Below are 15,910 nucleotides of genomic sequence, written 5' to 3' on the forward strand. Positions count from 1 at the left end.
ACTCCTATTATATGAATAGAAATACAGTACGTAAGTATCCTATAGACATAGAGAGGGGAGAGCTGTTCAAAGGCCACATATCAAATGTGGTTAGGGGCATCTATGTCTAAAGACACTCCAGATGGAGTCAGGCAGACAGTAGGAGGCCCTACTGGGGAGAGGGAGGCCTGCACCTAATGCTGAGCTCAGAGTGGCTACCCAGACCAGGAGGACTGCAACCTCAAACAGCAGGGTCCTTCCAAATGTTCCACAGTAAAACATACACACACACACACACAGAGAGAGAGAGAGAGAGGGAGGGAGGGAGAGAAAGAGAGAGAGGGAGGGAGGGAGAGAGAGAGAGAGAGAGAGAGAGAGAGAGAGAGAGAGAGAGAGAGAGAGAGAAATACTTGTGATTTGAAGGAGAGTAGCCTCCATAGGCTATGTCTGAATGCTTGGTTCTTTAAATGGAGCTGTTAGGAGGTGTGGCCTTTTGGAGGAGGTGGGTCACTTGGTTGGGGAGGGCTCTGAGTTTTCTAAAGCCCATGCCAGGCCAGGCATTCCTCCCTCTGCCTGTGAACCAGGATGTAAAGCTCGTTCTAGTGCTCTAAGGCCATGCTCTAGTGCCTCTGCCTCCTGCCACAATGACTAGTGATCAGGGGCTAAGCTAATCCTCTAAAACTGTAACCCAGGCCCCAATTAAATGCTTTCTTTATAACAGTTGCCTTGGTTATGGTGTATCTTCATGGCAACAGAACAGTAGCTAAGACACACATGTTTAAAAAGAAGGAGGAGGAGGCATTACAGGCCACTTTATGATCCACAATGAAATCCTATCTCAAAAGCCAATTACTTAATGGCTTGATATAATTATCAAATATACATTTAGATTTATGATATATAGTCATAGTACACACAGAAGGAGGAGGAGAGGAGAGGAGGGGAAGGAGAAGAGGAGGAGGAGAAAGAAAAGGGGAAGATGAAGAAGATGAAGGAGGAGGAGGAGAAGAAGGAGAAGAAGAAATAATGATGTTGACAGTTGCCTTGGTTGGACTAGGAAGCACATAGGTGACATAGAATACCCTGCATGGTACCAGGTGTGACTCCGACCACTCTTGTGTGTCTGTGAGGGAATTTTGAGACCATTAACTGATGGGGAAAGGCTATCCCTGAATGTGGTTGGCACCATTTCATAAGCTGGGGACTGGATGGAATAAAGGGACCAGATAAACAAAGCATATGGTACACAAACATACATGCACCCAAAACTCCTGTCACATAAAATAAGCAAATCTTTAAAAGAGAAAAATGTCCTAATTTTGAGAGGAAAAAAAAAAAAGTGTTGTTATTGTAGGTTAGCCTGGGACCTGTGATCTACCTCTCTCAGCCTCTTGAGTGCTGGGACTTTAGGCACATATTGCCACACCTAGCTTTTATCAACTGTTCTCCAAGGTAGAATCAAAGCTATATATTGTGGCTTCATATTGTATCTATTGTTTATATATTGTATTTTAGCCTTTACAAATCATTTTATGTGCATTTGTGTTTTGCCTGCATATGTGTCTGTATTAGGATATCAGATGCCCCAGAATTGGATTGGTAGGCATTGGTGAGCTGCCATGTGGGTGCTGGGAATTGAAATCAGGTCCTCTGGAAGAGCAGCCACGGCTCTTAATTTCAGAGCCATCTCTCCAGCCCATATTTTAGGGTTCTTAACTATCAATTCAGGTAACTTTGAAAGTTTTGGCTGAGTAATGTTTATTCTGTACTGACATATTTAGGAATATGGATCTTTTGAAGATTTTTTTTTTTTTATGTGTGTCCTAGTTTTCTTTCTGTTGCTGTTATAAAAACACCCTGGTGAAAAAATAACCTGGGAAGGAAAGGTTTCATTTGGCTTATATCTCCAGGTTACACTCAGTCACTGAGGGAAGCCAGAGCAGAAACATAAGGTAGGATCCCAGAGGTGAGAATCATAAAGGAATGTTGCTTGCTGCCTCTCTGTGGCTCATGATCAGCTTAGCTAACTCTCGACAGGCCAGGTCCACCTTCCTAGAGATGGTGCTGCCCATACTAGACTGGACCCTCCCACATCAATCATCAGTCATCATAAACAGCTGTAGAGCAGTCTGATCTGGGCAATCCCTCAGAAGACTAAGCTATGTTAGGTTGAACACTGACGCCAGTAGAAGAGTGTGTGCGCTTATGTGTATGGTTTCCCTAGGAAGTCAAAAGAAGGCATTTTATCTAGTAGAATTAGGGGCAGTTAAGAAAAAAAGAACACATATTTTAAAAGGCCACACCATGCTGGGCGTGGTGGCACATACCTTTAATCCCAGCACTCTGGAGGCAGAGGCAGGTGGATCTCTGTGAGTTTGAGACCAGGATGGTCTAGAAAGTGAGTCGAGAACAGCCAGGGCTACACAGAGAAACCTGTCTCCAAACAAAAAACAAAAACAAGTGCTAAGTGTTTATTAGTAGATACTGAGTAGGTGACAGGCACAGCTGTCACAGAACTCTTGTCTAGCACGCCCAAGTCCCTGGGTTTGCTCTCCAGCATTGAGAAAAAAAAAAAATTTAAATGTTCTTGTCATGCACCAAGCTACTTAAGCATGCTTACCACCATTTCTAGCAGTAGAATTTGCTTTCCTTCCAAATAGTTTTGTATATTCCATGGGCATGAAAGTGAAAAGCAAAGATTAAAAATAATTTTCAGGTAATCTCATAAGCAAACAGCACAGCACAATTTCTCTCTCTCTCTCTCACACACACGAGAGGCAGATATGGAGCAAAAGTTTGAAGCAAACCTGGCCAGGCTTGTGTCTACCACTTCAGCAGCTGGGAGGCTGAGGCAAGAAGATGGCTGGTGAGGCCGTCCTGAGCCCCATAGTAAGAACCTATGCAAAACCACGGCTGGCCCTCTAACCCCAGCACTTTAAAAGCGAGGCAGGACTACAAATTCAAGATCAGCCTAAGATAGACAGAGCCTGTGTGAAAAAGAACAGAAACTACTAAGGACTGAGAAGTGGCAGCTGTCTCGCCTATAATGCTTATCCTTACATATGCGTGGAAAATTCTCGAAGCCCAGCAAGCTGCCTCAGCGCCTTCACCAGGTCAGTGGAATGTCCCCACTACACCCCGACCACCCACGGGCGCACCACAACCACCAGCAAAACTGAACCATTCCTTGACTGTAAAACTTACTTTAATGGTTTCTGGGCTTTTCCTTATAAGAATAAAACATGACAGCTAATCTTCAAAGCTGAAAACCAGAGAATCAGACAAAAGTTACATTTATTTCACCAGCTCCAGGGGCAGACAGAGAAGTGACCCACAAAGCTCAAAATGTGACTCCATCAGACACTTGACACACAAGAACATGGGGCTTGACGGCAGAAACGGAGCTCCTCGATTTTAAAAAACACCTCAAGTAATTTGAAAATCTTTAGACTATAATATTCTATGTACATCACGTAAGAAATGAGTCAATTTACAAGATGCCAGTAAAGTTACTACAATCAAACAGTCCTTCACAGAAAGAATAGTCCTAACCAGGCCAACCCCAGACCAGAGTGGGGTTTTACTCACTCGCTCATCAGTTGATATATCCACTTCATGATATTTTCATGTCAGGTAAATTCTAAAAAACACTAAATCTTAAAGTCAACCAGAAGGCAAGCATTATTGTTGAGATTTTTTTTTTTTCAACTGACCAGCGTATATAAAAGGCTTAAAAGGCAATGTCAACTTCAGCCCCGGGAGGCATGAAGTGATAAGTTGTACATTAATTCTTCCTCCAATACCTGAAACCTTCTGATGAGGTTAGCAATATGGCCTTTAAAACCTCCTCATGAAAACTGTACTTAAATATATATATTTATTTATTCCCACATATACAGAACTTGAATGTAAAGTAGAAAAGTTCCCATGTGGAAGATAATTAAATGCTGTTAATGTTCCTTTGATCGCGTAGCAGCCAAGTCACATGCTTATCTCTGCTCCCCAGAAGCAAGGTTAGTCACTAGCTCCAGCTGAGGAAACACATAACTTCAGGAAGGTGTGTCTGAAGGGTATTCACTTAGTCTTTTTCTCAAACGTCTTCATCTTTTCAATGTAGGCATGATACTGAGCGTCTGTCCCAAAGATTCTATCCCACCACGTGAAGGTGGAGGCGTAGTTCCCGATGAAGTTCATGTGGTGGAAATCATGGTGCCGCGACCCCGCGTAAAAAGGGATGAAGTTCAACGGGTTGAAAGGAAGGTAGTAACCACTGAAATGAGAGCCGCACAGGTCATTTCCGAGAAGAATGGTATTTTCATTAGCAGTCACCTGCTCGTTAGCACATAACAATCTACTTCGTCCAATCACTTCCTTCCTCACGTGTTTACAAAGAACAAAACCTGGGCAGGGTGTGGTGGCAAGCACTGTATCCCCAGTTTTGGGGAGACGGGACAGGAGGACTGTCAATTAAGTGGCCTGAGTTAGAGTGAATTCCAGGTCAGTGTGGGCTTTAAGGCCCTAGCTGGTAAAACAACAACAACCCTTACAGGAAAAGATATGTGTTAGGAAAATGTAACAACCTTAAAAGATGGAAATCTGACACCAGGAAATGAAAGAAAGGGGCTGTAGTAAAGAAGTAAACCATTTTCAAGAATAACTTTTTTCTGCTTAGAGGAGCCTGTCCACCACAATCTAGAAAGGGTTTAAACAAAGTCCATAAATACTACTTGTGTTTTTATGAAAAAGTTGTGTAAAATTAGCATTGAGTATTTAAAAATTAAAATACCATTGTGCTGTTTAAGTTGGGAGAACAAATGACTTCAAAAAGAATCTTGTTTGGTCTACCCTCTTTAATGTAAACTGGATATAATCTAAGTTGTATGTAGCTTTTAATCGAGTCTGCAGTCCGTGGAAAGGAAATATCTAAACATACCCGTTTCAAGCAGCACCTTCCTTAAGTAGGTGCCTTCATCAGCACTACCCAGTGTCCAGCAACAACTTTATAAGGCAGAAGCTACAGGTTTTCAACATCCTCTTGAGAGTAAGGCTCACCACAGCAGGGTAAATGCTGGTCCTGAGCACTTTGCTTGACAAGACACACACTGTATGCTTTCATTTAATGAATGGTAACAGGTTAGTCTTTAAAAAACATCTATTATATGAACTTTTACTCAATGATCATGACCTTCTTTTTAGAAATAACATAAGAGATGGCTAGTGGTTAAAAGGCTTGTCGTGGGCTGGAGAGATGGCTCAGAGGTCAGGAACACTGGTTACTCTTCCAGGTCCTGAGTTCAATTCCCAGCAACCACATGGTAGCTCACAACCATCTTCTGGTGGGCATGCACACATGCAGGGAGAATGTTGTATACATAATGAATAAATCTCTTTAAAAAGCTTGTCATGCCACCAACCCACCCACAAAACCAAAATTTACCCTGTCTACAAGGTGTGCAGGGATAAAGATGAAGCAGAGATTGAGGGAAGGACCAAACAATGACTGGTCCAGCTTGAGATCACCTCATGGGAGAGAGCCAACCCCTAACACTATTAACAATAGTCTGCTATGCTTGAAGCAAAGCTGTCCTTTGAGAGGCTCCACCCAATAGCAGATCAAAACAGATGCAGCAACCCACAGCCAAACACTAGGGGAGCTCGAAGAGTCTCGTGGGAGAGTTGGGGGAAGGATAGATGGACCTGCAGGGAACAAGAACTTCACACGAAGGCCAACAGAGTCAATTAACGACGACCATGGGGGCTCACTGAGTCTGAATCACCAAACAAAGAGTATGCATGGACTGGACCTGGGCCTCCTACACATGTGGCTGACAGGCAGCTTGGTCTTCATGTGGGTGCCCTAGGAAGTAGAGTGGAGGCTGTCTCTGACATGGACTTTCTTGCCTATGCTGGACCACTTTCCCCCAGCTGGGCTGCTTTGTCTGGCCTCAGTGGAAGAGGATGCACTTAGTCCTATTGTGACTTGATATAGGCGGTAGGGGGGTGGGAGATGGAGGGAGCAGGGAGGGGGCTGCTGTTGTTGGGGTCTGTCTTTTTCTGAGGAGAAGGGGAAGGAAGAAAGGGGAAAGAGGGTGGGACTGGGAGGAGAGGAGAGAGGGGGCTACGACAGGGATATAAAGTGTATAAATAAGTAAACTTTTAAAAATGCTTGCCATGCCAGGCATGGTGGTGCACACCTTTAATCCCAGCACTCAGGAGGCAGAGGTAGGTAGATCTCTGTGAGTTCGAGGCCATCCTGATCTACAAAGTGAGTCCAGGACAGCCAAGGACACACAGAGAAACTCTATCTCAAAAAATAAAACAAACAAAACAACAATGACAACAACAAAATGCTTGTCATGCAAGCACGAGGATGGGAGTTTAGAGCTCCAGAAATCCACATAAAAGCTGAGTGGCCTGCCTGTAACTCAAGCATCAAAAGGCAGGGATGGGATATTCTCAGAAGCAAGACTGGCCAGTTCTGGGTTTGACTGAGGAAACCCTGCCTGGGAAGAGTGATCATGTTCACCCATGCCCACCTACCCCCACAGAACATGCATCCATCCACACAAGCACACCAACACACACACACACACAAATACAAGCATTATGCCTTTTACCTGAACAAAAAGCACTACTCACCTATGGACATCGATAGTTTCTAGCAACCGAATGGTCACCCATCCCCAGAGAAGAATCACATGATCACACAAAAGGACAATTCCAATGAAAAATCCAGCCCCAAGAATTAGGGTTTCTAAAGGATGTGCATATTCTGCTTCGATCCCAAATGGAGCCTAAATCCAACAGAGGAAGAATTCTTTAACATATGGTGATGGGTAATTTATGAGTCAACTTGCTAGGGTCCAACTGCGCTGTGCTGTGGTTAGTGTCTGAACCAGCGGATTTTATTCTCCATACTGAAGGTGGCGTCCATCTGGCCAACGAGAGGCCATAAGAGCAACAACAAGGCTTCCCAAGAAAAGAGTCACACAACTGTACCTCACTTTCCAGCTTGGTACTCTACCAAATTTGGGCCTCAGACTAAAAATCAATTTTCTTTTCTTTTTTTAAGACAGGATCTATATAGCTGAAGTTGGCCTTAAACTCATGGCATCTTGCCTCAGCCTAACTGTTAGGATTATAGGTATATACTACTAGACTTCAAATAAACCTATGTGTATATTACATTAGCTGTGTGTTGATTCTTTCTCTGGAGAACCATAATATATTCAATTTATACACACAATTTTATAAAATTATATTGTTTGGGTACGTAGTGATGGTGATCGAGCTGTACAGACAACAGTGACGCTGAATCGGATGCTGACACAAGATGTCCTGCCTCAGACTGCTTCAGGCTTACTTCCCATCAAGGCTTACTTCCAGGACATCTTCAAAGCTGCTGATTGCAAATTGTCCAGCCTCCCAGACTGTTCCAAACAGGACTTGTATTAAGCTTAAAATTTCTCAACATTCAGAGACTGGACCACAAATGTTATTGCTAGCTTGCTTAACCATTTTCCCCAAATTTATTTGGGCCCCCAAAAAAGTATCCTATGCCCCAAAATCAGCAGGAAGCAACCTTGAGAAGAATAATGTCCAGTTTCCCTTAAGGTGGGTTGGGTAGGGTTTTGGTTGTTTTCTTGGAATACGGATGTTTATTGCCAATATAAAGGGGATGGTTATAAGTTATTAATGGTCTTATTCAGGGAGAAAACAAGGGATAAAAACTTAAGACTCAGGGATTTCTTCCTGTTCTTTTCTCTGTCTTGATCCAGCTGTAATAACAGCAGTTCTCTTGAGTTAGCTGTACATACACAAGTAATGACAGCAGTTCCCAGTACATTCCTTATCAAAAGGTCTGGGGATATGAAAGTCTTAGTATTCATCTTTTATCTAACTTCAACCCTAATACACACTTCTTATCTACCTGTGTACACCGAGGTCTAAGGACAAGCCTCAGGACTCAGTTCTCTCCTACCACCTTGTGGGGGAGTCAGGGGTCATACTAGTCATTAGACCATTAAGCTCTATTTTTAAATTATGACTCTGCAGTTATTCTCCCAACAAGGGAACGCTTATACATGCACACACTGTAGTCAATCTTTATTCATGGCTTTGTTTTCCAGGGTTACATTTATCCTAGATTAACTATTGTTCTAAAGTACTAAGTGGAAAACCATGAGGAATACTGTTTGAAATTGTGCACTGTTCTGAGTAATGTCCTATCAGTCTCAGCCCTCCCAATAAGAAATACTCTTTCTCTTTCGTCCAGTGTTTATATTCTGAATACACTGTCCAGTAGTTACTTCTGGTGTCTTGTCCATGTTTTTCCAGTATCCACTGAGACCTATATGAAAGCAGCTCTGATTTAAAAATAAATCCTCTGTTCTGAAGATGCACGTCAACTGAGTAACTGCTTTAGTTTAAATAGTAAGTACTTATTGTTTATGCAGCTCATTTATTTAACCCTGGCATCACGCTAGCCAGTACCAATCTGCCAGGCAGCTAGCTGTATCCGGACGTCCACCACAGGATGAGAACCTCAACTATGTTGTGTATTAAGTGTTTAAAGTCTCAATTTAACGCGTGTGTGTGTGTGTGTGTGTGTGTGTGTGTGTGTGTGTGTGTGTGTGTGTACTTGAGTACAGATGACTTTGATTATGAGTAGTCTGTACAGGTGCTAGGAATTGAGCTCAGGCATTCTACAAAAGCAGGATGTGCTCTTAACCACTGAGTCCCAGTTCCTACTGTGAAATTGTGACACTGAAGAAAACTTTTAGGCATGGTTCCGTATGGACATGCACATCATGTTCTTCATTATCATGCCAAAAGGAAACAAAGGGGCCCAAGAGATGGCTCAGTGGGTGAGGATGCTTGCTATGCAACCTGCAGAGCTGATTTTCATCCCTAGAACCCATCTCAAAAAGTAGAAGGGAGAGGGCTGGAGAGATGGGTGGGTGGTTAAAAGCACTTGCTGCTCTTACAAGAGGACACAGAGTCAGTTCCCAGCACCCACACTGGCAGCTCCAATTCCTATAACTCCAGTTCTAGGACACACAATACCCTCTTCTGGCTCTGAGGCATCTGTACACACAGGGTGGACATACATACACTCAGATATACATAAAATAAAATACATTTTTTTAAGATAGGAGAGAGTTGACTCCACAAAGTTGTCCTCTAACCTCTTCCTGCCACAGCATGTGTGTGCATGTACACACGCATAATAAAAGTTAAGGAGCCGGGCGGTGGTGGCGGACGTCTTTAATCCCAGCACTCGGGAGGCAGAGGCAGGTGGATCGCTGTGAGTTCGAGGCCAGCCTGGTCTACAAAAGTGAGTCCAGGACAGCCAAGGCTAACACAGAGAAACCCTGTCTCGAAAAACAAACAAAACAAACAAAACAAACAAACAAAGTTAAGGGAAAAAAAAAAAAAGATAAAATACCCCTGATAGCTCTTAAAATGTCTAAGCAATAAACCAGGTTATTCCACTTCAGCAGAAAAAGCCTGAACTATGATTCTAACATACCTGAAACTCATGGTGGATTTTATGAATGTATTTATAGATCCTCTTGTGGTGAAGGAGTCTGTGCAGGAAATAGTGCCAGGTATCCTCAATGACTGCACAGCCCAAACACCTTGCCAAAGTCATATACCTGTGAGAGACAAACAGTGACCACCACCAAGTAGCCATAACTTGGTATTACTGCTCAGACGTTAAACAAACCAAATACCCAGTTATCAGCTCGATCTAACTGCATATATTCACCAATACATTCTCCAGGCTTCACGATAGCTGAGCTGGGTGTGGTGGCCCACACCTTAAATTCAGCACTTAGAAGGCAGAGGCCAACCTGGTCTACACAGTGAGCTCCAAGCTACACTATAAGACCTAGTTTTAAAGAAACAAACTGTCTACATGTTATAGTCTGAAAGAGGAGTTAAAGAGTTTGACTCTATTGCCATTATATTTTATGCTGCCAAAGACCTGGGCTAAAAAGCAGTTAAGAAACCAAAGTCTAAAATTAACAGTAAAACCACTGCTTTTTTTTAAATCATAGAAATACTTAAATTTAAATAAAATGATGAAAAATAATTTGTATACAAATATGCCCAAACATATTATTTAAGATATTGAAATAGTCAGTTGTAGGAAGCCCTTGGTAATCCTCTCATGTAATTATCTCTAGATTACTTACAATACCTAATAATGTAAATGCTATATAATTGTTGGACTGTATTATTTAGTAAATAACAAGGGAAAAAAACCATGTAAGTGGTTCAGAAAAGATTCAATGTTTTCTTTGATTTATTTTTATTGTTTTTTTTGAGATCAGGTCTTACTGTATCCCAGGTAGCCTATGGACTAGCTGTGTAGTCCAAGGTGATTCTGCATTTCCAGGCCTACCCGCTTTCACCTCCTGAGTGCTGGGACTACAGGTGTGTGCCAACACATCCTGTTTAAAAGATTCTATTCAAAAAGGGATTTTAAATCTGTAGTTGCTTAGCTACAGAGAGGTAGAACTCATACACAGGAATGACTGTATACTTAGGTCCTGGTACATACATGTCCAGTTATTTCAGGACATAATAAACTTCAGGGTATTAACCAAATGAAGAAGATAAACATTAAGCAAAATTTAATTAAAAAATACATCATGAATGAATATGAACATCAAATTATCATTGACATACCATCTTGGCATTCTTTCCCAATCATAAGGAATACTGAAAAACTCTGTAAAATAGTAAGTTCCACAAATCAGAGGCAGTTGAATAAAAAAATGATTAAAGAGAATTGTTTTCAAACACTTCCACTGGCCTTCAAAGGTTTCTGGTTTATCCTATGGAGAAAAAAAAAAAAAAAAAATCATAAGATTTAAAACTAGTCTATTATCAGTAGTTCAGTTGAACAAGTGGAAATAATTCTTAAAATTTTCTCTAATGTATATAATCTCTTAGTCCTATGCTAGGTCTAGTAAGGGATCTTGACATAATTACTTTAAACATACAAACAAGTATATAGGAAACACAACCAAAATTAATCCTTAATCTAAGAGTCAATCCTCAATCTAATACTGAAGTAACTAACTAAGCAGCTAACCAGCTGTGATGCTCACAGTGGCATCAGTTTCCTCAGCAGTAAAGTGGACCTCACACAGTAACTTAGATTGCCTTTGTATTTCTACTCAAAAGACTTTCTGACCCCACTTCAGTCTGTGACCTAAAACAAAGTAGCCCAAAAATCCAGGCTTATTTGTGATGGTACCTCTATCCTGGCTAGACTCTGATACTCACGTAGCTTTAAGAAGACAAATACAAACCACCTTAGGAGGTGGGAAGAGAACAGTAGAAAAATGCCACCTGCACATGTGAGGCCCTGGCCTTCCTTAGTGTGTGTAGTGTGAACCTAGAATAACCAACTACTATTATACTACAGGCTATGATATTTCTATGGTAAAAATGGCTAAGACAGCACTTAAATGTACTTAAAGGCATTTAAATGCCCAGTCCAACACCAAAGCATATTTTTTCTTTTTACTTAATATACATATCTGTACCCTAGTATGAAGGGATACCCCATAGGGACCATGGACTTTAGAGATGTTTTAGTTACACATCTCTGAGAAAAATTATCAAAATGTGATTTTTAAAAAAAAATTTATGTTTTTATTTTCTGTGCATTGGTGTTTTGCCTACATCTATGTCTATGTGAGGGTGTCAGATCTTGTAATTACAGTTGTGAGTTGCCATGTGGGTGTTGCAAATTGAACCCGGGTCCTTTGGAAGAGCAGCCAGTGCTCTTAACCTTGGAGCCATCTCTAAAAGAAACAATGCTTTCAGTTTGCTTTACTTGCCATGTAGCTGAAACTTCCTTTAACCAGCAAGCATGTGAATTCCAGCTGTCTAGTCACGTCAAAGTGGAAAGCATTTAGTATTGTGTAATCACCGTAGCAATTGCTAGTTTTTATGTGCAGGTGTTTGGACTACATATATGTCTGTGTACCATGTATATGCCTGGTACCCCTGGAGTCCAGAAGAGGACATTAGATCCCCTGGGACAGGAGTCCCAGAGCTTTGTGAGCTGCCATGTGGGTGCTGGGAACCAAGCCCAAGTCCTCTGCAGAAGCAGCTCTGAACCACTGACCCATCTTTCTAGCCCCTAGTTAATTTTTTTTTTTTTTTTGTGAGTGAGGATTTTTTGAGTCAGCGTCTCATATATCTTTTTAAAAATGTATTTATTTATTATGTATACAGTGTACATTAGATCACATTATAAATGGTTGTGAGCCACCATGTGGTTGCTGGGAATTGAACTTTGGACCTCTGAAAGAGCAGACAGTTCTCTTAACCACTCAGCCATCACTCCAGCCCCTGAGTCATGTATCTTATGGCCTCAAAGTTCCTAAGTAGCAGATAACAACTTTAAACCTGATCCTCCTGCCTCAACCCAAGTGTTAGGATTACTGGTATGTGGAAGAGGAAAGGTCAATTAAAAAAAAAAAAAAAAAAAAAGGTTCTGTGTTAAATAATATAATTCCTGAATATTTTATCTTGGACTTTCTAAAACCCTGAGCAAAAGCCATGAGCCATTTTCTATTTGTTTCAATCAGTGTGTGCTTTCAGAATTCACAAATGAGGCTGGGCATGGTGGTGCATGCCTTTGATCCCAGCACTAGGGAGGCAGAGGCAGAGGCAGAGGCAGATTGCTGTGAGTTCGAGGCCAGCCTGGTCTAATAAGTGAGTCCAGGACAGCCAAGGCTACACAGAGAAACCCTGTCTGGAAAAAACAAAAACAGAATTCACAAATGAAACTAGAGGTCAGTTGTGGGTCCATCAGGTATAATTTCACCCTTCCAAACCTTCCTAGTACTCACAAGGCAGCTCACTCAAAACATCTGCTAGGTTAAGTGAAGTTCACAATTAAGTGTGTGCTATGGTTCAAAGGCGACTGGAGACTCCACAGCTTCATGGATTGCTGTTATTCCTACTCTGCTCTCCACTCTACCTACATTCCCTACTGTGCAAGTACCTGTAGTTCTCCCTCAGCTCAGCAGCTTTGTTCTTTCTAGTCCATATCCATTTATTTTTACAAGTCAGCTATTTCCTTATCTTCAATATTCGCTCCCCATCATCATGGAGGCCAATTCTAGTCACTAGTTAGCTCTGATGGCTGTGAAACTTAAAGAGATGACATGGAGCCGGGCAGTGGTGGCGCATGCCTTTAGTCCCAGCACTCAGGAGGCAGAGGCAGGCGGATCGCTGTGAGTTTGAGGCCACCCTGGTCTACAAAGTGAGTCCAGGACAGCCAAGTCTACACAGAGAAACCCTGTCTTGAAAAACCACAAAAAACAAAACAAAAAACAAAAATCAAAAAACCAAAAAACAAACCCAAACAAGGAAATGACATGGAGCACCAACTTGCAGCCCTTCTATCCAGCCTTTCATTAGGTGTAATCAATTGGATGGTGGAGTTTGGTGCATGCGTGCATGTGTGCATGTGCGTGTGTGCGTGCGTGTGCTTGCACTGGCTGTAACCCACAGCCTTGTGTGTGCTAGGCTACATCCTCAGCCCTGCTTAGTCTTCTTCCAGACACATTTCCTTTTAAGGCCACCCCCACAACTGGGCTAAAAGAGCTCTCCTGTGGAAAGGGCGCCACCACCGCTGACCGAGCAGCCAGCTGCAGAAGGCAGTGGAGGAAGAAAGGATGCTTCAGCTTGGTGGCCACACGATGACTCAGCCTTACTTATAATAAATGAATCAGTGGATGACACACGGTGGCCAGCATCACCTCAATGACTCAGAATGTAAGACATTCAAACTGAGTTGTCTTTTAGCTCTGGTCCTTTCAGCAAATGCACCCTGGAAGTGCTCCCACTGTAAGGCTGACAGGGCCCTCTAGGCTACCTCCCCCTTTCTCCTCCTTTCCTTTTCGTTTCTTCTTCTTGGCCCAGAGTCCACAGGTACCCAATGCCTATGTTAGCTGCAGAGGAACCTGCGTGAGTCCTTCCTTACATGACTCACTGAGAGAGGCTACAAAGCCAAGAGACTGACGAGACATAACCTACACAGCCAATAAACCAGACGAACACTCAGCATCTACTTCTTGCCACTACTGTGTACCCTTGAGTTTTGCTAGTTATGGTTGTTCAGATTAGCCAATGGTGGCATACAAAAAAAAAAAAAAAAAAAAAAAAAAAAAAAAGGCATTGGAGATTGGAGATGGTCTGTGTCTATTTCACTCAGAAAGTGAAAATCAGAAGATCTCAAGTTCAAGGCCAGCCTGAGCCACATAAGAGATGTTGGCTCAGAACAAACAAGAACTAATATTGATGTACCAAACTCCTTTCTGCCTCTACACGTGTCTAAATTCTTCCTAAAAGCCATGCTAACGTTACCTTTGTTTAAAACCGAGGCAAAGTACTATGTATGCCTGAGTACCTTGTCATGTACATGGTGGGCTTGCAAGACACATCTAATACATTGAAACAAATGCCTAGACACAAAGGACATTACCTCCTGATTTGGGAACACGTGAAAGCTGCTGACACACCATTGTGTAGGCCCGACATCTTTTCCATACTAACATTCAGTTAGATTTGCTAAGGCTGTGGGAGTGGGAAGAACTGTAGCAAAGTCCACAAATCCCTGTGCTCGGTTTCCTATGACCCAGATAGTTTCTCTTTTTCAGGATGGGAGCACACAGGTGGGATTTGAAAAAAAAAAAAAAATGTGTGCTGAGGATTAAATCTAGTGCCGTGAGCACATTTAACTACACCTGCCAGCTAGTTTAAAGATCAAACGTTAAAACCCACTTTCACAGACAATGCTCTGAAGAACCATCAATTATGATCTATGGTTATTTTGTTGAGGAGACCATCAACTAACAGCATGAAGCTACCAGGCACTTTCTTTTTGTTGTTGTTATTGTTGTTGTTTTTTCGAGACAGGGTTTCTCTGTGTAGCCTTGGCTGTCCTGGACTCACTTTGAAGACCAGGCTGGCCTCGAACTCACAGCGATCTGCCTGCCTCTGCACCTCTTCCCCCCCCCCCCCCCCGCCCCCGCCGAGTGCTGGGATTAAAGGCTCAAACACTTTTTCAAAATTAGCACACATACACAGTCAAGGTCATACAACTATGAAGATAAAAAATACCAAAATGTCTCATGAAGCAGTTTGATTGGGCTTAGCTAGTGAAATAATAGCCTAGCTTTATCGCATTAAATAAACCATTATGAAATTAGCCTCCCTATTGCTTCCTCACCTTCTTAAGCTATGTAAGTGACTACTGGACAGAACTAATGTGTCTCTCAAAGCTCAGTGTTCTTAAAAAGCATCCAAAAACATCAGAGTATTTGACCCCAAGCCCATCATACTCACCTTTTGAATTTTGTACTTTCTCATGTAAGGTATAAATTGGAATAAAAATCCAGGTAAACAGAACAAGAAATAGATGACTTCGTGAACTATGAGGGACCCCCAGGTTGCGATCTGGAACTTTGTGTAGTTGTCCAGCATGTAGCACCATGCGTCCCGAAAGGGCTGCTGCAGAGGGTTCTCAGGCAACAGTGAGTCCACATACTCCACAGCCAGCGATGCTGAGCTGAATATGTCTACGTTATTTTTGGTGGCCATTTTCAAATCTCTGCCAGGAGCCTTTTATTCCTGTAGTAAGTAAACAGATAAACAAAACAATAACGACATTCTGAAGAACAGCCATAAAAATATCTTGTGATATTACTAAGTAAGGACTAATTTCTTAACTTATAAATATGATGAAAAATAATCTACTGAATGTTATTCACCATCTCCATTTGCAGACATTGCTTTAAAACCTACCTGATCTTTTGTACAGCAATATCTAAAACAACAGTGGGAAGGGATTTCCAAGCTAACTTTAAAGAGATTTTCAATGTACATCCTCTGT

At 42.1% G+C, this 15,910-nt stretch overlaps 1 protein-coding gene across 1 annotated transcript; it reads right to left on the minus strand.

Moving 5' to 3' along the window:
- Window positions 1-3,670: 3,670 nt before the first annotated feature.
- Window positions 3,671-15,633, minus strand: Msmo1 (methylsterol monooxygenase 1). Its single transcript, XM_051169503.1, has 5 exons — window positions 15,364-15,633; window positions 10,678-10,826; window positions 9,512-9,638; window positions 6,619-6,773; window positions 3,671-4,249 (listed from the first exon to the last, which is right to left on the minus strand). Exons 1-5 carry the CDS (start codon window positions 15,616-15,618, stop codon window positions 4,054-4,056), a joined length of 882 nt encoding a protein of 293 aa, XP_051025460.1. The 5' UTR covers window positions 15,619-15,633; the 3' UTR covers window positions 3,671-4,053.
- Window positions 15,634-15,910: the final 277 nt, after the last annotated feature.

This window comes from Acomys russatus, chromosome 27, assembly GCF_903995435.1.
Source record: "Acomys russatus chromosome 27, mAcoRus1.1, whole genome shotgun sequence".
Classification (NCBI taxonomy): Eukaryota; Metazoa; Chordata; class Mammalia; order Rodentia; family Muridae; genus Acomys; species Acomys russatus.